General features: G+C 40.2%; 1 protein-coding gene across 7 annotated transcripts in view; it reads right to left on the reverse strand.

Moving 5' to 3' along the window:
* Positions 1-24544, reverse strand: part of LOC124555410 (serine/threonine-protein kinase NIM1) — a 510029-nt gene that overhangs the window by 220114 nt on the left and 265371 nt on the right. For 4 of the 7 annotated variants that reach the window (XM_047129307.1, XM_047129308.1, XM_047129313.1 and 1 more), the window contains 2 exons: positions 15586-15655; positions 12403-12469 (listed from right to left, as the gene is read on the reverse strand). In XM_047129307.1, the coding sequence (XP_046985263.1) occupies positions 12403-12469; positions 15586-15655 (137 nt within the window). The remainder of the gene's footprint in view (positions 1-12402; positions 12470-15585; positions 15656-24544) is intronic. The other 3 variants (XM_047129309.1, XM_047129310.1, XM_047129311.1) reach the window with 1 other exon arrangement.

The raw sequence follows: 24544 nt of genomic DNA on the forward strand, positions 1-24544 counted from the left end.
TTGCGGCACTTCTGCGAGCTCGCGGGAGCCCTACACAATATTAGGAAGGTGTACCAGTTTCTTTGGCTCTTCAGTGTATAAATTAAAACCCTTATGGTTGGGAACTCCTCTTAGTCACAGCTCTACCACTAAATACCTAAGAGCTATTTATGATTGTAGTCCAACATTCAAGGAGAAATTTGATAGTGTCATAATGAAGGTCGCATCACGAAATAAAATGTTAAGAAAACTCAAAAACACAAGTTGCGGAGCAAGTCCGCATGTGTTTCGTGCATCGTTTCTAGCCTTGTGCTACTCTGCGGGAGAATATGTTTCCACCTGTGTGGTACCGATCCCGCCACTCTAAATACTGACATTACTCCTCACCAAACTTGCCGCCTGGTGACAGGATGCCCGACACCAGCTCCAGTCGAGAAGGTCCAGGTTCTGGCCGGAATAATACCACCGGAAGTCAGACGGGTAGTAACAGTGAAATCCGAAAGGAGCAAAGTCGATGGTAGACACTCACTTCATGGGTATGGACCTGTTGCTCAAGGTCTTCAACATTGGCCGGACAGAGCTAAACGTGATTGGATACCACCAAAGGAGGGGCTACCCCAGGAAACAGCTTGCCACGGCCAATATGGAGATCACTCAGTCGTCTTCGCGTGGAAATTCACCGAAGTAAAAGTGCCACTTTAAAATGGGGACCCCGCGATAACCAAGGCGTGTCCTGTGTTTGTGATGCTGAGCAGACTGTAAACAATTTCCTTCACTGCCCCGTTTACTCCACCTGCACAGACATTGTGACTCAGAGGACCTGACATCAACAAGCCCCAATAACATTAATAAAAATAGTTTCATAATAAGTCTTATCCAAATGCAGATCAAAATAATATCAACCACTGTATATTTAAAGCTAATAGTATCTCATAAACCATTGCATTAACATGAATAGTATATATTGCTAAGCTAAGATATAAGTAAACTACAATTTTTTATATTTAAGACTGTGGAAGCTTAGAAAATAATGTGATCTAGTTTTGCATGCTGTGGTGTGTGCATTAAATGTTTGTAACTATGGTCTGGTGGAATTTCCACGTCAGTCACTAGTGACAGGAGTTCCACCTGTACACCCGTGAACATGCGTTCGTACTTGCTGGCTAAGTATCGTGGTCTGGCCCACCTTACCTACCCGTGTACTTCCTCCAGTCGATAAATGTCTTGACCACACTAAATGGCCTACCAGTACACGTTAAGTACAATAGCACCCCTTTTACATTTTCGAACTGGAATACTGTGATCCCACTTATATCCTGTGCAGCAGTACTTCTAAACGAACTGGCGCCAATTTTTTCTAAGGCTGATTGAGAGCTCACGGCTTGAAATTCGTTCCCCTAAGTGCTCTACATTTAGCGTTTTCCGCCAGAATTATGTGACACGTTGATACCCAAGCTCAGAAGTTTCAAAGTTACCGTTTGCGTGTCTTGGAACGTACTTTAGTGTGTGATTCCTGCACCTGACCCTAGGCTGCTAGTTTACCTTCCTATTCCTGAGGTGGAACATAGTTTTTTCTATCTTTAGTGGAATAAGCTGTATATGCCATTATATGAAGTGACTATCCATCTACTGAATAACTTAGGACAGCGCGTCCCCTGCCTCACTGAAATCTGTTCATTGTATTGCGAGATTGACGTTATCACTATGGATGAATTCACGAGGTGCGATTTATGGAAGGTCATGATAGCAAAAATTGAAAAGAATTGGGGACAAGACAGAATCCTATGTTTGGCAGTTTTTAAGTTTGTGGAATCTGGTATAGGCACGTTCTGTAAGTAATTCGAAAAATTTATTAGTAAGTATATAGTGTATCACAGAGATGATGTTGCGACATGGTACAGCCTTAATGAGTTTCAGAAGACGTTCTTTCCGAATGGTGCCATTAGCAGCCGAAAGATCAAGAAATATAGCCAGTTTTCAAGTCAAGGCAAGTGCCTGATTACTACAGTCTCGACCGTTCCGGAAGACAGCTTTCCCAGCTGAGATGAGACATTGAATTGCAGTTTATCTAGAAGTTTAAAATTTACGCTTAATACAATTTTGAGATACTGAAAAAACTACCCCTTATTTTAGGTTCTGATGTCTCTTTCATGAAGGTATTCGAGGACTTGTTCAGAGAAATACAGGGATATAACGCTCATTAACGACTATGGTGTAGTGACAGTGTGCTGTTCCGACAACTCGTCCCATTACATTTACCACTTGTCCCAGTTATTTTTGTGAATGATTTCATAACAAAACAATTAAGATCTTTACATCATTAGGAGTTTTCAAACGCCGATAAAAGAGGACGTGACGGGAGTGACAGGTTGCTACTTTGCGAGTTTGTTTGAATTGTACAGGGTGTTACAAAAAGGTACGGCCAAACTTTTAGGATACATTCCTCACACACAAAGAAAGAAAATATGTTATGTGGACATGTGTCCGGAAACGCTTACTTTCCATGTTAGAGCTCATTTTATTACTTCTCTTCAAATCACATTAATCATGGAATGGAAACACACAGCAACAGAACGTACCAGCGTGACTTCAAACACTTTGTTACAGGAAATGTTCAAAATGTCCTCCGTTAGCGAGGATACATGCATCCACCCTCCGTCACACGGAATCCCTGATGCGCTGATGCAGCCCTGGAGAATGGCGTATTGTATCACAGCCGTCCGCAATACGAGCCGAAGAGTCTCTACATTTGGTACCGGGCTTGCGAAGACAAGAGCTTTCAAATGCCCCCATAAATGAAAGTCAAGAGGGTTGAGGTCAGGAGAGCGTGGAGGCCATGGAATTGGTCCGCCTCTACCAATCCATCGGTCACCGAATCTGTTGTTGAGAAGCGTACGAACACTTCGACTGAAATGTGCAGGAGCTCCATCGTACATGAACCACATGTGTCGTACTTGTAAAGGCACATGTTCTAGCAGCACAGGTAGAGTATCCCGTATGAAATCATGATAACGTGCTCCACTGAGCGTAGGTGGAAGAACATGGGGCCCAATCAAGACATCACCAACAATGCCTGCCCAAACGTTCACAGAAAATATGTGTTGATGACGTGATTGCACAATTGCGTGCGTATTCTCGTCAGCCCTTTGATTGTGAAAATTTACAATTTTATCACGTTGGAGTACATACTGACGAAAGGAAAATGAGCTCGAACATGGAAATTAAGCGTTTCCGGACACATGTCCACATAACATCTTCTCTTTATTTGTGTGTGAGGAATGTTTCCTGAAAGTTTGACCGTACCTTTTTATAACACCCTGTATAGAGAAGGTTGTGGCGACTGTCTGTACAGTACATTATTGTGTTGTTTTATCTGATTATGGAAATGAAAGGAATTAGAAGAAAGCAACTCATTGGTGTCGCAACTACTGTTCGTCTCAAACAGTCAGAGAGGGTAACTTGAGTAACATCGGCATGTGCTCCATCCGTGAGACAATGCAGAAAGTGAGTAATTACGGGTTGTTGTTTAACACGGGATACTGGTACAAACTCCAGTGATTAAGAACTGTGCTTCTCTGCTGACCAAATACTGGAGTAGAGTATTTCTGCCGTCAAAATGTTTCGAACGGAAGTAAGATTAGAATACAACGTCTCTGTCAATGATGAACGCATTATAGACAGGGAATAAGTTAGTACTGGAGAACAACAGGGCTTAACTTAGGCCATGGTCTTTTCAAAACAAAATCACCGAAGTGGATTCTCTAAATCACTGAAACCATTAGCATTAGTTACCTCAGAGATGAGCTTATCATACTTGCGTTAGTCGGCGTTTTTGACGGCGGATGAAGATGCCTGTTATGGTTAAGAGTCGCTATGTTCGTATGATAGCCCTTTTGTTTCTTTGCATAACATTTTTTAAGGTAACGGTTTTCGTTTCTGATCGCAGTTATCTGCATCTACGTCTAAAGCCACTTTACGGCGTGTGGCCGACAAATGCAATCAACGAAAGCTGAGAACAGTCAGGAAACTACTTATAAACAAGTTAGTCTATTTGCTTACTGACAATATATGTAACACATTTTCCTGGCCTGTAAAGAAAGCCAGTTCCTGCCCTTTAGATAAGACCTGTAACAGTTACCTGTGCAACACTAGTTTCATCAAACGCATGTTGCCAGCCACCGTGATGCGCGGAGGCAAGACAGTAACTGCTTAACATTAACGTGAGAGCCTACGCCGGCCGAGCAGTTGGCGCGGAAGCACGGGGGCGTTATCGTGCTTTTGAGCGGCTTGCGTAAGAGAAACGCCGCACGCGTGCCGCCAGCTGTCGAGTGGATACCCGGCTCCATCCCAACATACCATCGTTTGTTTTTGTTGGGGGGCGCCACCGGTCGATACGGATGGCAGCGTTGTGGCTGTGTCCCGTCTCGTGTTCCAGTTACAGGCCGGCGTCTTCTCATGCGGAGAAATACTCGTGTGTCTGACACGCCCTTCAATTAGCACTTCGTCCCATAATGGACGGAGTACCACCCTGCGTTACTAACCGGCCCACACATTTTGAAGAAGTCTCGTTTGAAGATTTTCGCGCTTTTAGAGACTTGTGCTTAGGTGTAAGCTCCTTATTTCGGTACGCCCTCTGTGTGCGAGCCACAGATTTCGATGTGTCACGTTACGCTCACAAGGGAACCTCCCCATCGCACCCCCCTCAGATTTAGTTATAAGTAGGCACAGTGGATAGGCCTTGAAAAACAGATCAATCGAGAAAACAGGAAGAAGTTGTGTGGAACTATGAAAAAAATTAGTAAAATATACAAACTGAGTAGTCCATGCGAACATATTCAGCATCAAGGGGGCTGGGACTCTAGGACCGGCGTGGTCCCTTGGTTAGCGTGAGTAGCTGCGAAATGAGAGATCCTAGGTTCAAGTCTTCCCTCGACTGAAAATTTTATTATCTTTATTTTCGCAAAGTTATGAACTGTCCGTGAGTAGCTGCGAAATGAGAGGTCCTAGGTTCAAGTCTTCCCTCGACTGAAAATTTTAGTATCTTTATTTTCGCAAAGTTATGATTTGTCCGTTCGTTCATTGACGTCTCTGTTCACTGTAATAAGTTTAGTGTCTGTGTTTTGCGACCGTACCGCAAAACCGTGCGATTAGTAGACGAAAGGACGTGCCTCTCCAATGGGAACCGAAAACATTTTATCGCAAGGTTATAGGTCAACCGATTCCTCCACAGGAAAACACGTCTGATATGTTCTATACGACACTGGTGACGGCATGTGAGTCACATGACAGGAATATGTTGTCTACCCACCTAACTTGTACACTTGGCGAATGGGTAAAAAGATTCTTCTACCTGGCCCGATTTAGGTTTTCTTGTGGATGTGATAATCACTCCCAAAAATTGATGAAAATACAAGCGTTTGTTACATAAACTGAAAATAAAAAGTTAAGCTTTTTACCCGAGGGTAGGTTTGAACCAAGGACCTCTCTTTCCGCAACTGCTCACGCTAACCACGGGACCACGCCGCTCCTGAGATCATGTGTGCCTTGATATTGCCTATCATACGCATGGACTACTCAGTTGGTATATTTTGCTTATTTTTTCATAGTTCCACACAACTTATTCCTGTTTTCTCGATTGATCTGTGTTCAGTTTTTCAAGGCCTATCCACTGTGCCAACTTATAACTAAATCTGAGGGGGGTGCGATGGGGAGGTTCCCTTGTCAGAAACGTATCGGCAAACTACTAAATAATCAGGTGCTGATATAATGGAAATGATGAGTGGCATGCTTTTAGTTTTAGTATACGACACGATACGTACAATATAGTCACCACCTGATCCAATGACGTTTCTACACAACGCTACTTCTTGATTTTTACTTACGTTAAACAGATGGCAAAGTATAATTTGTTTCTATTCAGATGCAAAAATATGCAGTGAAAAGCTTTTCAAACAGAAGAATCCAATATTAAATAATTTTGAAAAATATTTCATAATTTTGATAAACACCTGCAGTGAGTATTATTATTACTATTATTTCTATTTTTCTCAGACCTTAGGTCTGGTTAAAAATGGAAAGTGACGCGGACCTTGATCAAGCGTGACTTCCTTTTAACTGTACGGTATATGTTACATTGTATTTAGGAACTTTCGGATTATTGAACACGTGTCAATGATTACGGATTTCTGTAGTTGTATATATACGTTTGGATGTAGCTGTATTGCATTGATGTACTGGTGGATATTGTGTGGTATGACTCCTGTAGTTGATAGTATAATTGGTATAATGTCAACTTTATCCTGATGCCACATGTCCTTGACTTCCTCAGCCAGTTGGATGTATTTTTCAATTTTTTCTCCTGTTTTCCTTTGTATATTTGTGGTATTGGGTGTGGATATTTCGATTAGTTGTGTTAATTTCTTCTTTTTATTGGTGAGTATGACATTATTATTATTATTGTTGTTATTATTATTATTATTATTATTATTATCATCTCTACAGCTTTTATGATCACTTATATTTTTAATGTCTTATCAAAATTATATATTACACATAAATTTGTCTTTGTTTATGCATATCGACCTCAGACAACATCTTTGCAGAACTAAATATATTGCTAATATATTTGCCTATTGGCAAATTTTCAGTAGTTGCGACAGGGGTTTTGTTGAAGTCGTTGAGAGCTGTCTATTGTGATCCTATGCTGTGTTAAGACGGACAGATTTATAGAAGTGTCTTTGTAATTAAATATTTTGTGTGTGTTAAGATGTGTTCTTCAAAACATAGCATTAAAAGAGGTAAGCAATCATAAGAAAAATTTACTCTACAAACCAATTCTAAAGTTAACGCATAACCAAAATCATGGTCCTGGATCTCTCCTCTTTAAACACGAAACATAAACATACTGCGTCAATGAAAAACATTGAGAAAACTATGCAGAAAAGAAAGATAAGTAATAAAAAATTATACGCGAATTACTATAGAACACAACGCTAATTCAGTACCTTTTTCAGTATTTCAAGGTACTGAGAATTATTCGCGCAGACCTCACCAATATTCATCACTGCGGTTTTTTGAACAATTTTAGATATTAGTTTTATCACAATGTAAAAGAGTAGGATGGACTGAGAAGCACACAAGAATAGCATCTTAGATCAGTTCAGCAGAGGCATACGTCACGGAGGCTCGCGTACTGTTTTGGTCCTCATTGGTTATCAGACTATAAAATGCTGGTCTCAGATTTAAGTAAACAGTGTCTGCATTCGCAGTCCTGTCATCTATGTATCCTTCCAGCAAGCCGGGTGGGTTCTTATGAACAATTTGGCTCAATTTTACACTATCTTGATATACTTTTTGCCCTGATATTGTTTCCCACTTTCTCCTCTAGTCGTGAGATCTTCCTTAACATGATGAGCCATCTTCTAGGTCGTCCTGTCTTTTTCCCTGCGCATTCTATCCAAGTATTGTTTTGCAGGCGGCTATCCTCCATCGTCTTCACACGTCCAAACCACTTGAACCGTGTAGTACTCAGTCTCTCAGTCCTTGACAGATCCACCTACATCTCTTCTCTGATCTCTTCATTCCTAATTTTATGTCTTCTGGTCTTCCGCAAGGATGAGCGCCGAAACTTCATTTCGTATACTTTTAATTTGCTCAAATATGCCTTGTTAATTACACAGCACTCCAAGCTGTATGCCGCAATCGGCGGGAGGTACGTTTTAAACACGGTTTGTTTGGCTCTCACAGTAACTCCCTTGTCCCACACAAGGTTCCGCTCTTGATGGAAAATGCAACAGATCCCTTTCATACTCTGTTCTGTAGTTCTAGTTTGACAGTTCCATTCCTTGCTGCTGTACGTACCAGTAACTGAGAGCTTCCATACATTCAATTGCTCTCCATCTATCATCAGGTTGCCCTGGAAAGATATCCTGCTCGTAACCATTGCAACAGTGTTGCTCTTGCTTGGGATCAACTGGAACTGTTTGAAGTTGGAGTTCCATTCATCCAATCTTTACTGTACATCTAGTTCCGTTTCTTCCCAAATAGCTACATCAGCAAAGACTAAAACATTGAGATCACCATTCACTATTTCCGTGATTACCTTCACAATCACATTCACAAACACATGGAAAACTAATGGGGAAAATGCATTTGCACTACTCCGTTGTATTACTCTGTTGCACTCCTCTCTCTTTCCTGAACAAATCCGACCTGTAATTACCCATATGTACACAACTTTTGCAGCCTTCAAATAGCATTTGCACCTCCCTTATTACGGAGTTTGGAACCAGTAGTTTTTTCTAAACACTCCCAGATCTTACACCATGCCACACTGTCATACACTTTTTCCGATCCAGGAACAGGATTGAGGTTTTTAACCTTCTCCCAATACCTTTCTATTAACCGTCTTAGGGTAAGTATGAGGTCTGTTGTTCCTACGCTGCTTCTGAATACATGTTGTTCCTCTTCAAACTGGTTTTCTAATGATCTTAAGTCTCAATCTTTTCCAATATCTAAAGACAGGTGTGATAACAGGGAGATTCCTCTATAATTAGAACACTTTACCCTACTTTGTTGAACACTGGTTAATAATATCCATCTTCCAATAATCAAGAAGTTTATTTTCATTCGAAATGACTCAGTGTTCGATCTAGGAACTGTATTCGTTGGATGCCTGCTGGCTTGATGGTGTCTGCTGTCAATTCATATGGCCAGGTTGATTTTCTTCCTTTTGCCTGCTTCATGGATTCTTAGTCTCTGCCGAGATGGCAGGTGGTTGTTGCACTTCAGGTTTTGGTAAAGCCTTTATTTCCTATTCCACCTTTGTTATCTCCTTTCTATTCAGCAGTGTGGAAGTATTTTTTCATATATTCTCTGATCCCAGACTATACTCTCATTTTCCCTTTCTATCGCTTTTATGCTTTCGCTATCTGACCTTTTGCTTTTTATCAATCCTCATAGTATTCACTTGTTTCCATTGCTGTCCTCCTCTAGCTTTTGGGTGAATATTTCCCAACTTCTCTCCTGTCATTACTTCACAGTTTTTTCAGCCCTAAGTTTCCTGTCCCAATATGCTTGTCCCAATGTGCCTAGTTTATGGGCATCTACTGGTTTGATCCCGTTGGTTTGTTTATGTTTCTCTACTCTCTTTCTAATATTCCGTCCTTTAATAGCTTCCTTTACCCTATCATGTCACCAGGCGGTTTCCTTCTGTTTTACGTTACCAGTTGTTTTACCACAGCTTGTACAGCACTGTTTACTAACGTTGTCTTAAATTCTTCCCAGTCCTCATTTACTCGATCCGTTTCGTTTGTTGATAACTTTGCGTTTATCAGACTGATTATTGTTGTTCTTTTCTGCTAACACAGATGAGAATTTTTTTGTTGAAATGTACTTCCTTAGCCTTTGAATATCTCTCTGCTCCACAGAGCAGTGGTGTCCTCTTCCATTTAACTCCAGGGAGGCTTGGTTGCGAATTCAGAGGTCTGTGCCATTCCGAAGGTCTCCTCCTCTGCACCTTTGTGGTTTTCGTAGTTGCAGTGATCAACTGCATCGCTACAACAGATCAACAGAGGGGTGCCACCAGAAACTTCCGGTTATATTATCAAAGCCCAATAGATTTTACAGTCTTGAGGACATTGACATTTGTACTATTGAATCATGCATTTCTGGCCATTAAAACTGCAACACCATCAAGGCGACATGCAACAAATGTCGAATTTGTGTGAAGTGTACTGCATACTTGGATATGCAACTGATTATCTTTCCAGAACAACCACCAAAACTAGGTGAGTCACACATCTACATTTTGTGCATAAAGAACGAGTATAGAGTGGGTTTCTCAGTTAAAAATCGTATTAAAATGTTGTCCGTTTGTAAAATCTTGTAATGCCTCGTGTAAGAGGAAGAAACGCCAGCCAACACGTATCGAAATCTAGCAGAATCGTGGATTGTGGAGAGTGAGGTTTATCGTTCTGATATATTGCTGCTCGCGTTGGTTGCGACCCAAAAACTGTCAAAAATATGTACGCCATGTAAGATGTCAGCGAACTCACAGGACTAGCGCCCGGTAACACAGAAATATTGTTTGCTCGGCGGTGTAGGATCGTATAACCATGTTATGTGGGAAACTGGGCTTGTTTGCCGCAAGACTAGTGTCCACACAGTCAATACTGTTATTTCTTATTTGTTTCTGTGTTTATTCAACCCGTTTCCTGGTGATTTAAAATAGTTTGAAATTTTCTCTTTGAAAAAATTACGTTGTACAAATTGCTTCATTTCTTAGATCAATTTACAGCTAAAAGTACATTTCCACAAGGAGAATGTGACGATATCTGGAGCAGCACGTACTGTGAGCGTAGAGACCACTGTTGCGCCTTCCCTTGATGGAGGAGCAGAGAGAGAAGCGCCTAGTGTTGTGGGCCTGATCTACCTTGATGGAGAAGGTCTTCGACTGTTTCTCTGGACAGCATCGTCTCCAGACCTCGCACTAATCGAAATCATCTAGTCGTGTACGAGGAGGACGCACTAATCATCAATCAATACGATTGATTGACATTAATTTAAAGTAGCATGAAATGATTTTCGGCTCGATGCCCCTTTTGTATAGAGCCATTGTTCCTGCTAGAGATGGCACATCTGTGTACTAATTGTCATAGCCTATACATCCAATATCACCTAAAAATTTAATCATATATTCTTCCTTTTATAGTGTGTTCACGCAATAGGTAAAACATTATTAGCGATCCTTGCTTGTTTACCATTTGGATGGCGAGCTGTGCATTTTCTTGTTTCCAATACGACAGCCTTTTCTTAAAAGTTGTGAAGACTTGGACAATGACGAGTAATCGGTTCATAATTTCTATGAAGTCTAGCGCCAAACACACATGTCCAGATTATGTTGCAGTAGACTCAACAACACGTCGGAACAATGGTGCGCGACAAGAACATTATCGGAAGGGTTTTTCTGTCGTATACTCTAAACCAGCGTGAACTGCTTGTGAAACAATGGATGAAATCATGGAAATAATGCGAATGGTCTTGAAAGACAATTGTTGATCGCTTCTCAGTCATTAAACCTGTTTTCTTGTAAGCAAGATACCAGTCTGTACAGATCCCTAATTTTGGTGAAGCATGTTTTTGGTTAATATATTTTTGCACTCAAATAATAATTTCCATATTCTAAAGTACGGCATTGACTTTGCAGCAGTGGATATACCGGATCCCGTGAGATCACCGAAGTTAAGCGCTGTCGAGCGTGGTCGGCACTTGGATGGGTGACCATCCAGGCCGCCATGCACTGTTACCATTTTTCGGGGGGCACTCAGCCTCGTGATGCCAATTGAGGAGCTACGCGACCGAATAGTAGCGGCTTCGGACAAGAATACCATCATAACGACCGGGAGAGCTGTGTGCTGACCCCACGTCCCTCCTATCCACATTCTCCACTGAGGATGACACGGCGGTCGGATGGTCCCGGTAGGCCACTCATGGTCTGAAGACGGAGTGCTTTTTTATATTTATGAAGTGCTAGAATATTTACAATAATAAGCACATGTTCTACAGGACACATTTAAATTTTTGGGTTAAATAACAGAAGTGACAATTCTAAACTGAGTAACGTGGAATAGGAAACCAAAGATTAAACCGACCTGCTTAGGACGTGACATGGTTGGGGATAGCTACCAGGGTGCGCAAACGACTTTATCAATAACTGTTAATGTAAGTTCTTTCACTTTTCTTAACACAGTTTTCGTGCTAGCCATTTTTCTAGATACTTGGGTAACGGGCTAGTAATAAAGAAATCAATATAATTGAAATTCCCCGGTAACATTTCTAGAGTAAACTGGACCGTATCGTCGTTCGCCTCAATATTATTTTGATGTCAAAATCGACTAAATGTAGGAAAAAGAGCTTAGTTGCCCTGATCATATTTTGTGACGCGTTTCTTATTTGCTCTTTCCGGAGGTGGATGCCGAGCAGTCTGTGTGTTGTGTGACGAAGTCAAAAGAATGAGGTCCACACGTAGTGTTTAGTAAATGTTCTTTTGCTTAACTTCAATACAAGCAAGTTTAGAATACAATCCGCTGAGTGTACTTGAGGTAGGCAGGTTCATAACAACAGAGGCTAACTAATAACACTTACAGTACACATGCAGGATGCAGAATACAGAACGAATGCTGAATGCAGAATGAGGGTCTGCTCGGAGCGGCATCCTATTACGCTGGTACCGTGGCTGCGCTGGTCGCAGAGTGTCTCTTTCGGAGACAGCCACGAATTGGCGGTGCAGTCACATGGATTACTGCTAAATTCCTAATACACAACTATACGAACAGGAAATGGAGAAATTTTTGTCTCCTTAATTTGACTCGCAAGGGAGAGAGGATTTTTAATGTTACGTTGTATTATGCCGTGAGGACTTACGAGATTGTTGGTGATAATCCATCCGGCGAATTGGCAGGCTGACCTCGTTGGTCGTCTTTACCCCTTCCTGAAAAGTAAGCTATGTGCCGGTAACGTGTTACATTTTCTTCACCTTACGTTTTACACTCATCCATAACAACATTAATAGAAACGCTACACAGACCAAGCATTGATACTGTTGGAACATCATACAAAGGTTGGAGGACAGAAATGGTGAATCGCGTGTACTTAGACTTTAAGACGAACGAAACGCAGGATTAAGTAAGGACAGTAGTTGCCAAGGGGAATAGTCGACCGCGATTTATTGGGAGAATTAAAAGTAACTGCTAAGATCCATTCTATAGTACTGCTCAAGTGTTTGGGATCCTCACCAGGTCACATTAAAGGAAAACATAAAAGCAATTCAGACGTGGGCTGCTAGATTTGTTACCGGCAGGTTCGATCAAAGCGCAAGTATTACGGAGATGGTTCTTGAAATCAAATGGTAATCCGTGGAGAGAAGACTACGTTCTTTTCGCGAAACACTATTGCGACAATTTAGAGAGCCGGCATTTGAATTTGAGTGCAGAACGATTTTACTGCCGCCATTATACATTCCGCGTAAGGATCACCAAGATAAGGTAAGAGAACTTTGGGCTCTTACGGAGGCATACAAATAGTCCTTTTTCCTTCTCTCTATTTGCGAGTGGAACAGGAAAAGAAATGACTAGTAATGGTACAGGGTACACACAGCTGTGCATCATACAGTGGCTTGCGGAGTATGTATGTAGATGCAGATTAATGAATTGCTGCGAAAATTCAGTAATAAGTACGCGAATCAGACATTAGCTTTTTTCTTGTCCTGATGAGTGTACAAAAAAGATTCTGTATGTCACTTCCTCTTGCAATAGATATTTCCCGTTGTCGTAAACAAAAATATTTTTATTGAGCAGAACGTTTTATTGTATAATTCAGTTATATAGAATACTCTTCGAAACAGCTATCGTAAGTAGTATCAACGGAGTAATATTGCGGATAAGATTGGACAACAGACTAATGGACAGCATGGAATCAACGATTAGATGTAACATGCTTTTGCAACGTTTCACTGAGGAGAAATGTGAATGCTAATCAATGGGGCTGGGCAGGCGTCCAAACACGAACTATATTCAAAATCAATATCAAATTTTGGTTTAGCACCCTCAAAAAGGATGTATATACCTCAGCATATATTCAAGCAACGGAAATCGTCAGACGTATCCCGAAACAACCGAGGTGTTATTTTGTATCTCAGACAACTTTGAAAGTAAGTATTTAGTACTGCTACAGAAACTGAAAAAGTAATCACGCTTTTCACCTTGCTAAATCAACTTGATACATACGCCATTGCTCAAGTATTGGAGAGCTTGAAAAACGTCGTTTAGTACTAGTGTAAAGATGATTAAACTTCTCAGAAACTTTGTTTACCAGAAACTGTGATGCGAAGAACCAGTGGTTAAGTAGAGGCAGTCATGGAGTAAGGTCTTTTAGGCCACTGCGGTAAGTGCAGTTTAACGACTGTGAACTGGCTTTCAAAAAGTGGAAGTTATTCAAAGACGAGTGAAAAGCGGAGTTTTTCACAAGTAAACGCAGCCACAGATAGTTCATCCCTTTTGCTCACTGTATATTTAAACAAGCAACTCAGTTCCAGGAAGCCTTAAAAATTCAAATAGGAGAACATCAATCCAAACTAACAGCAGTCGTTTTTAGAAAAATGGTCTCGATGCTCGTGGTTCATGTCCTGTTTAAATCACGAAACTATACATCGTTCGACGGAGGATCCGTAGAGTGAATAAACTCGTGTTTCGTTTTCCGAATTGTCCTAGTTCAGTGTTGAGCCTCACAATCGACACCTTTACGTTTGGAGAGAAGGTTGAACACGAAAAATCTATACGTAAGTGCTGCAGTGTCGTAGTGAAGGAGTGTTGTATTCAGCTCGGCAGCGAACTTTCGGTCCTTCACGTCTACCGAAAGAAATTTATGGTGGCTGCACAAAGGCAGGTTTCTCTGAACTTTTGTTCAGCCCATTGTTCCGCTGTTGTCATTGGCACTTTCGATTTATGGTCAATACCCTTACCCATACAGCTCGTGGACGATGTGCTTAAAAAAAAATCACTCGAATAAAGTACTCAGCATGCTCTTGGAAATTTAGCCTTCTTGCACGTATTTATGATTGATTGGGGATTCAAGCGCCTTTAGGAAATTGGAAAGTTCTACGGTTTAATAGAATAAGAAACAGTAGTTTAGAGTGTAGAAGTCTCGTTGACGAAAAGGTAGTTTGATACGTATCATGGTCACAGGTGGAGAATGATGCTCGAAGAATGATGGCGTATAGTAATTCACGGAACCGTCTGTGCATCCAGAACTGGAGACAGTTCGTGTTAAGCCGGATCAAAATATCCGCCAGGATATCTCCTGTGACCTCAATGATGCTCGTAAGGAACGTACGTAAGTGTTAGATCTTCGCCACACTCCATTTGATGGAACGGTAAATATGATTGCTCCTCTTTTGCTGAACTACACTGCTAGTGCAACGATTGTTCTTGCACATATGGACTCGTATGGACAAGAGTGAACTGTATGATTGTCGTTGTGAATTCAGTCTGAACACCAGGTTTGATGCAGCTCTCTACACTGCTTTATTCCATGTGAACCTCTTCATTTCTACATAACTACTGCAACATACAAAGATTTGAACCTTATTACTATAGGCTATGCGTGGAATTTCTATGCAATTTTTACCCCATACACTTCCCTCCACTACAGAATCGACAATTCTCTTCATTTGAATGTACTGTGCTCTCCCTTGGCGCCTTCTATATTCTTTTTGGCAAGACTTCAAGCTCCTGTATTCTCTTTGACCAGACCTCAACATGACAAAGTTACAGACATTTTAGCAGATCAGATCTAACGATTACAGCCCCTCCGATGTCATTTCAACACAGTTTTCCGCGGAGAAAATTTCCTGGGGAAATGCCCTTTACACAGAGAAGTGTAAAAGTTAGGACACGAAGTTTAATTATGCAGACGTTCCTCTCAAATTGCGTAGCATAGCGCTCTGACATACTCAGAGGTTGTGGACGCACCGCAATATAAAAAGTGTTCTTAGTAAAGTGCAATAAAGCGGTTAGTGTTCTCAGATAGGGCAGGGCCACAGCGACCCACCTGAGGCGACCTGGTTGGGTAGTCCAGGCAGCCGCGCTGACGGCATTGTCTACGCCTCCATGCTGACAACCTGCAACACACAAGTAGCATTGAAATTGCACACATGAACCTAGGAACTTTGGCTTTAATCGTCTCGTCATTGATTAAAATCTTATGTTTCTTCTAGTGTTTCAAGATAACTCCAGTGAGTACATTGTACATTATAGAGACGAGGCTAATACGTTTATTGTTTTCTGATCTTACCTGTCTCCGTTCTTGTAATATAGTAAAAGTAAATCACTGTCTCAGAATTTGATAAAACGTTCCCACAAAGCTATTCCTCAAGATGGTTGCTCTATGGGTACTAGCATCTGCACGGCGTGAATGTCTGGATCGGTCATTGAAATAACTGAGTATTACCACGGTTGGTTCCGTTGATCGTAACTAGAAGTGCACACGTATCTAAAGTGGATGTCCAGCTGAGAGAGACAATGCGAATAATCTCGGGAACACTCAGGGCCACCCCCTGTGCATGGCTTCCTGTACTAGGGAACATAGAGTCTCCAGAAATCAGGCGATCACAGCTAGCCCTAAAAACCTACAGGAAAATTATAGACAACCCGGACCTCCCTATCCACCAAGATCTGACACCGACAAACAGGCTTAAATCCAGATCACCTTTTTGGAAAATCGGTGAAGAACTACAAGCCTTTGAGCCGAGAACGGCCTGGAACGAAGCATGGTCGGCAAGTGAATTTAAGAACAAAAATTTAGTACACGATCCAAACAAGAAGATTGATGGCTTCAACCTGCCAAGAAGAGTGTGGACAGCTCTAAACCGGGTCAGGACGAGTGTTGGGAGATGTAAACACCTAATGAACAAGTGGGGCCTGGCCGACAGTGCTGTATGCGAGTGCGGTGAAATACAGACAATGGACCATCTACTCGTGTGCAAAGTGTATGGCTATGGTGGTGAACTCATGGACATACATAGACTCAGTGACTCAGCCATAGAGTGGCTCAAAAACATATCTAATATAGTGTAGAATTATATTGTTTTCTTTTTTAGTATATAGTGAAAAGAATATTGTAAATTATGCCTCTGTGATGCCGAACGAGTAAGTAAGTAAGCATTTACATTATCTCGTCTCAGATTTTAGTAGTCTCTTTCTGCAGCCAACGTGCTGTAATACTGATATAAAATGATAAATGCAGAAAATAATAGTCATGCGAATTCAGTAAACGATATCTCAGAAGATAGCACTGCACTATATCATCTCTGAAAGCCGTGTACCCGTACCTATTTTATTTATTGATTATTTACGTTTTTATAGCTCTTTTAGCAAAAGTTTGTCAGAACATACTATCCTCCACAATAACACAGCAACTGAATGCAGCATGAATAACTCATTTTTTAACATACTTGTGTAGTTATTTAAAGACTATTTTAATATTTTGCCAAGAGCTTTATTTATATATGATTAGAACTGATATTAAAAATCGAGGTGATTTAATAGCGGTCAGTTGCACGTGTTAGCTGGACACACTATTCGAAAGTGTACCCAAGACGCTTCTAACAAGCAGACTTGATTGATTATGCAATATTTAACGACATTTTGATGTCATTTAACATAACTGCATTTGCGCAAGAATAGTAGCTTATTTATTTATGAACAAACTTTTATTTAAATTTAGTATAAAAGTAAGTGTGTCAGTAAGGTTACAACATTTATTTAATTAGTGTTATAATATACTAATTTAGGATGGAATGTGGTCAAAGTCATGTCTGTAGATGCATTTTTTGTAATAACTATCTTCAGCCAGTGGGCAAGTAGGCACTGGCGGAACACTTCTGGAGCCCGGTGGAAAACATTTTTGAGCGGTGTGCTCAAAGGATCGATTCTGGAAACTTCTAGGTTAGTACTGGGAGAAGGTAGACATGCCTGACAGGACGGAACGTGTAAGATTCGTTGGTGCGGGTGACTGAGCGGTGAATGGGTGCTAGAATACTTTAACTTTTGAAAGGACTCAAACTTTCATAAGGTCTGAATGTGCTCCAGTGAAGAACTTTATTTCTACCGCTTGCATTATAGAATTAAGAATAGACAGAATACAACTTTTTAAGCATTATCTCGTCGTGCTGAGTTCTGAATTATTTTGCGCTGACGAATATTTCGTGTATTGTGGACTTAGTTTTTTGTACGTCTCGAATGGCTATTTAGTTTGGGGATTTTGCTACTATTCTCGTAACGCTTTCAAAGCAGCTTTATTGTATTCTATAAAAATCTATTTCTGTCTGTGTTATGACCGGTTATCGTTTGACCACATTCCGTTCATTCGAGATTTACGTTCTTGAATAAACATTATTCAACAGAATTCTCTCATATCGTCTACATCAATTACATACACTAGAACAGGACCATTTTTATTAATTATTCATTTAACTTTTATTTAATATTTCTATTTATTTTATTGATCCGCAATTCTACCCAATGCATAGACTATTTGCCTACAGTCTCACAGCTACATACGTTTGCTGCTCGAACCTGGGACATTATCGAATTATTGTTTTTAAACAGAGCTGTGCATAGCCTAATTATCTAAGGTACGAGCAACATCAGGTAAAGCTGGAGTTGGTTCGCTCGCATGGAATGCTGGTTATAAAGTTACTACTCAGTGGAATATGCACAAAGTAACGTCGTAATTGGAGTTTTCGCTTACAGGGCATAAATCTAATCCCGTCAGAGCTGCAACTGCAATTCTAAGACTTTACAACATTGTGTGATAAGGGTTCCAAATCTATTGCATGAAAGGCAGTTTGCATGGGGACTCTGAGCGTGTGGGATATATCAAAAGCCGTGAGTATTTCCTAACAGAAGTAGGCCAGTTTGTCTTTTAAACAGAATGAGGTAGTGTTGGTAGGAACGATATTAGTGGGGCAGATAATCTGAAATCAATGAAGAAAGATAATGTGGCTGATTCAGTGGCATCGTTAAGGGAAGTCCTGAGAAACTTGAAATTTAGGTAGGGGCTCATTGAAAACGCAGCTAGTCACTAAAGTTGAGAAAGTAGAGGCAACTGCAGAAAGTGTAAAACAGGCAAGTGTAGAACGTATTAAAGATGGAGTCGGAAACATAAAATCGAATATTGAAGGTGTGTGGTTCAAAATTAGAGGCCGTAAGGACTGATGTGGTAAATTTTCTGGGGAGGCTGGCCTGATTAATCCGAGATTCGATTTAGTGCAAAAATATTTTGGGGGCAGGTCGGAAAAGATACAGGACGAGCTGGGCAGCGATGTCATTAATTGCGTGCAGAGGTAAAATGCACTTGAGGAAGTGGCCAATAAAGCTATCTACAAATTTTCGAGTAGAGTATGGGAACTTGAGAAGAGGTAATTAAAACAGGCAACGTTTTGAATCAGGAAAGAATAATGAAACTTTCCAGTGGAAACAGCAGATTAAAGATGTATGGGGTAGAGTTAAATTTTCTAGCAGCAAATCAGGCTACTATTGCATTACGTTTTCCCTAGGTTAATTTAGGAATGAAAGTGTTCTACAAATGATGGAAAATAATAACCAGTTGATTTCATTGCTGCATGTACAGATGTTTCATGAGAGGAATGTCGGAAGCGGCTACAATTAAGTTTGTAAAGCTGCATACTGAGGACGACGCACAGTCATGGACAAATTTAATGAAGTTTTGAGAGTTGTTCCCTGAATAAATTATGGAGTGAAACGAAACAAACACGACTTCAGAATGAGTTCCTAAACGGACCAAGTCTGAAAGAAGGAAGTGGATTGATGTGCAATGTTTGGGTCCATGAACTAGGTTGATGCACATAAGTCGTATGCTGGAAATGTTAATTGAATTCAATACTCTCAATTGACGCTTATCCGATTACTTTTTGTAGCATCTTGTGCACAGTACGACAAATTCCATTGATGAGTTCTTCGATTTTATTGAAAAATTAGAACAGGCGTTGAAATTCAAGCCACATAATGGGAACAGTGGACAGGGAAATGGGTATTAGAGTGGGAACCACAATAATCATCAAAATAACCATCTTGATCATAACCAAAATAATTGTCAGCGATGAATTTCGTTATGTATCGGCGGAGGTGGATGAGATATTGTTAAAGGGAGGTAAATGTGATGTTTTAAGTGCTGAAGTTGCGAAGGTTGAAGTGACTGATTTAGATATCTTGGCTGAAGGAATTTTTGCATTTATTTCTATTGATTGAAGTGAACCGATGGCTCTCGATGAAATCATGAATTCTGAGTGGCTGTTGATGGCTTAATGTGAAAATAACGGGTTAGGTGGTATGTAAAGGCATATGAGACATCTGAGAGGAGAGAAAATATTACAGAGGCAGAGGTAGATCCGAATTTGGTAGAATTTCAGTGTACTGTGAATTCTGATGTAGTGGTTGCAAAAGCGGAAATTTGTGTGATGTATCGGTGAAGGTTGATGGAGTTATTGATGGTGATTTTATAACTCACCGAAGTATGTGAAAGAAGTTTTAAGTAATGAAGCTTATGGGATATCGTCGGATGTTAGAGGAGTTAATTGTAATAAACTTTGTAGTTTTTGACGAAAATAAGTGAGGTTTTGTGTAAGGGAGATGCAGTTGTAAGTTGTATGATTAATTGTGAGGAGCTTGCAGTTATTTCGGGGGAAGGGAACAGTATATTAGATGCTAAAGAGGATGGAGAAACACGGGTTTTGAGTGTGATTTTAATTCTACAGATGATTTAGAGGCATTTCGGGAGAATATGGAAATGAGTAACGGGAAACTATTGATTTACAAGATGATGATAATACTGAATGGCACATTAAAGAAGAAAGTGACTGCTCAATTAATAACTGGAGATGGAATGGAAAAATATTCATTACAAGCTCGGTGGTCGGCACAGGAGAAATTTTAAAGTAACAAGAGGTCTTGAAGGGAAGAAAGATGAAATCAGGGCCAATATGAGTTTAATGAATTGTTTGTGGGTGATAATGAGATTGTGGGTTGGTCTGATGTAATCTGTACCATAAATATGGAGGAAAAAAGCAAGAGACGTTGAAAATAATCTTTTGAGGTAGCAGTGTTTAGAGAAGGGTAAAACTGAAAATGTGTAGTCTATAAGTACTATGATCGATGTTGATAATGAAAGTAAGTCCGAGTTGCTCATATTTAAAAGTTGTGTTCAAGCGATAGTCGAAAATTTTGATGTAAACGTACAAGTCCTTTTGTGAACGAGGAAACAGGCCTCGAATTTTAGCGACTCAAAAAAAGTAAAAAGTGTGATTCAAAAGATACATTGGTGAGATAAATGTTGTAAGGGGCAACGGTGTTAGTGTTTCACCTTGCAAAAGAAGAACGTGGCGTGTGCATTAATATAAGCATGTATATAAGTGTATTTTCTTGTGCAGTTTTTAAGAAATTTGGAGGTTATTTGTACTTTGTATAAGGAATAATTTGTGAATTTAAACTAAATGAAGTAAATTATGCAGGCACAACTTCATACAAGGAGTGAGCTAACAATGTATGCATAAATCATGGTGCGCGGAGGTTGTCAGAACATAAATGATTTTGTGGTGTCACCGCCAGACACCACACTTGCTAGGTGGTAGTTTTAAATCGGCCGCGGTCCATCAGTACATGTCGGACCCGCGTGTCGCCACTGTGTGATCGCAGACCGAGCGCCACCACAAGGCAGGTCTCGAGATACGGGATAGCACTCGCCCCAGTTGTACGGACGACGTAGCTAGCGATGCACACTGACGAAGCCTCGCTCCTTTGCCGAGCAGATAGTTAGAATAGCCTTCAGCTAAGTCCATGGCTACGACCTAGCAAGGCGCCATTAGTAACATTGCATGTATCTGAAGAGTCTCACTTGTATCGCCACAATCTCCAGATGTACCAAAAGGATGGATTAAAGTTATGTATTCCAGAAGCTACGTACTTTTCTTTATAGCATTCATTACGTATCCTGTTTCAGACCTCACGCCATCCTGCTTTAGCTTAGCGCGTGCCTTTCGGCTTCCTCTCATTGTGTCTAGGCTGTCTTGTCTAGACACAACAGATTTCATCATTTATGAAAGAGAGAAACAATTTCTACTGCACTTAAGATTTGGGTGGAAATTTCAAAGGTTTATTTAAATATTATATTCCTACTATTATGGGTATATTTCTAATGTGGTGTTTGTAATTTAATTATAATTATTGTCCGCAATCTGATGTGTGGAGGTCATTAAACAATTTAATTGCTTGTGAGAGTAAGGCATAAAGTTATGTGCAAAGAATAATGCAAAATTTTGGGGGTGTATTTGGTTATGTTAATTCTAAAATATATTCTGTTTTGCAAGAATCTTGAATATGTCTCCATGAATATTAGATGAATTTATAATGCAGTCTTTACCGAGTTAAAAATCTACGTTAAATAGAATAATGCTGCTCGGAGTAGTTTCTGATTAAATGTGGTAGGAAACATGAGAAAGAATGAAATATTTATTGGCTTATGGTGTCGAAAAAAGTTCATGGCATGAAAGACATTTTCTTGTGGGAATACGGACAGAATACTTGAACTGTCGAGCTGAGTGAAATGTATTTTGCCAAAGCCATAAATCAATTTTTGCTTTGCTATCCTGTTTTTGAATGTATCGGTACTACAGGCAAGGGCGTTCAGTGTGTGAACTGTTAGGATTGGGGAAGTCTTATTACTGGTAACCTCACTGCAGTCGTATTTGGACCGCTATCGTCCTTCAGCACTGACAGTGGCTGCGAATTGACGAATATTTTAGGGCAGTAAGTGACGCATAGAGCCTTGAATTTCTGCAGAGGCTGCTGGACTGCAAATGGTCTAAATTTCGACGCCAGAACGACGGTTGTGTGCCGTGTTAACAATAGTAATAGTGAGCCGCTACGGTGAAATGGTGAAAGCACAATAATGCTACCAAATGAGAGCAACAGTGCTAAGAACTTTTGCTGAAAGTGGAGCTGACTCGAAAATTTATTGTAATTTGCGTCCTTTCTGTTTAGTTTGGTATTTATTTAATACGCCGTGATTATATAATTTCTATTAGCGTTGGAAACCAGTTTATGCTGATAATATACGCTTGAATTCGAACTTCCATAGGATAATATTACGCAAGGTGTAATTATCAAATTATAGTTAAAGTAAATTGAAGTCCATATGTCTGAATTAGTTGTTTGTTTTAGACCTGTGAAAGACTCACGACCAGTTTCGCAACTTAAAGTTGCATTTCTATATAAAAGAATTACAATCTTGGTGTAACAAAAATTCGTATGATTTATTTGAAAAGAACCTTAAAAACTTTTTGACCACAAATGCTATTCTGTATTGGTACTGCTGAAAGCTGTTGTCTTACATAAAGTTTAAAAATTTTGTTACAAATTCAATATATGATACCAATGATCGTCAATTATCATATTCGCTTCTTACAAGTGCGCTTTATGGCTGATGAGGATTATTATGTTCCAAGGTGCAGCTATAAACGAGTGATCCTCAACGATTGTTATCAAACTAAATGGTTGTTAAACACCGATGGTGGGCGCCCTAAACAAAATCCGTAAGCTGAGGAAATGTGGATGTGGAAATTTTTATAATGAAAGAAGGCGGTCAGTCAAGAACCAAGAGTCGTTTATTAAAGCGATTCAGATAATTGGTCAAATGATCCGCTGTTCTTGGGATCAGTATCTGTAGGGTACGAATGAAAATGTAGATCATCAATAAGCGGAAGGAGTGCACACTACGGTTCGCAACGCGTACGGTTAGTTTAACAGCAATGCGTGTACAAAATTCGATAATGACCTCCTTCAGCTGGATCACATCGGCCCTTGAAGAATCTGATGGATCGCTACAGCAGAAATAGACCGTGGTTAGGGTGGATATAGATCCAGATATGCATCTAACGTGGTGACAAAGTGCCGTCGGAAGAACAAGATGATGATGGTTGGGCGAAAGCTCATTTACCGGTAATGTCATGCGCATCAAGTGAAGATGCCCCAAAATTGTGATGTAGTAGATCTGCTATAGTGGTTGGTATCATGGCAGCAAGCGTGCTGTACGTCCGCGGGCCGAGTGCATCCCCGCCTTGTTGATGGGTCACTGACCTGGATTAAGACGGTTGTGGGCACATGGATTACGGAGGAAGTGCCGGACATGCAATGAACGAACTGAACTGTAATCTTGTGGCCATTTCGTGAACAACTGGACCTTGGGGATCGTATTACAGCAGGTGTATAATGTGCAAATATATTGTCAAAGTTTGCTACTTTACCTTAATGACTATTTCTAACACCATACAGTGGATGCTAAATTAAAATGATTCACAAATATCAGAAAGATATTAATATAGTTATATATAATCCTAGATCGGAGTTTTTCTCCTGTCTTATAATGTATTAGATCAATTGAGCCTGTAATACTGACGACTAATTGAAATATTAAAATTAATAAACATTTTTTGTAAAACAGTAATAACTGAAGTCGTTAAAGTATCCACTCTTTCTGTGGCTGCAAAACCCACATGGGAGTAAAACTTCATAATATGACCTTCAACTGACAGAGCTTAAATACTCGAAATTAGCGAGGAGCCACAACGTCTCATTTCCGTTTGATTGTTCGAAGTATGCTCGGGCACACGTTTTACGGGTTCCATGTTTTGAATTTATCCAATACATTTAACATGATCCTCTTGCTCTCCTTAAACAGAATTCCCAGATTATTTTCTGAACTTGTTAAAGTATATCCAGTTTTTTGTAAATGCGCCGTTATGGCTGACTCAGACTTGGTCAGTGGTTGCCTCACCTAAAGAGTAGTTTATGAGAATATACTTATCACAGCAAGAAGGTTCAATTTCAAGTTTTCAAATCTTGGTAAATCGTTGGTTAGAATAACATGAATATCCATCCCTACAGAGCACTCTCTGATAGTGTATGTTATGACATATCCTGGGAGGTACATGCGG

Source organism: Schistocerca americana, chromosome X, assembly GCF_021461395.2.
Source record: "Schistocerca americana isolate TAMUIC-IGC-003095 chromosome X, iqSchAmer2.1, whole genome shotgun sequence".
Taxonomy (NCBI): Eukaryota; Metazoa; Arthropoda; class Insecta; order Orthoptera; family Acrididae; genus Schistocerca; species Schistocerca americana.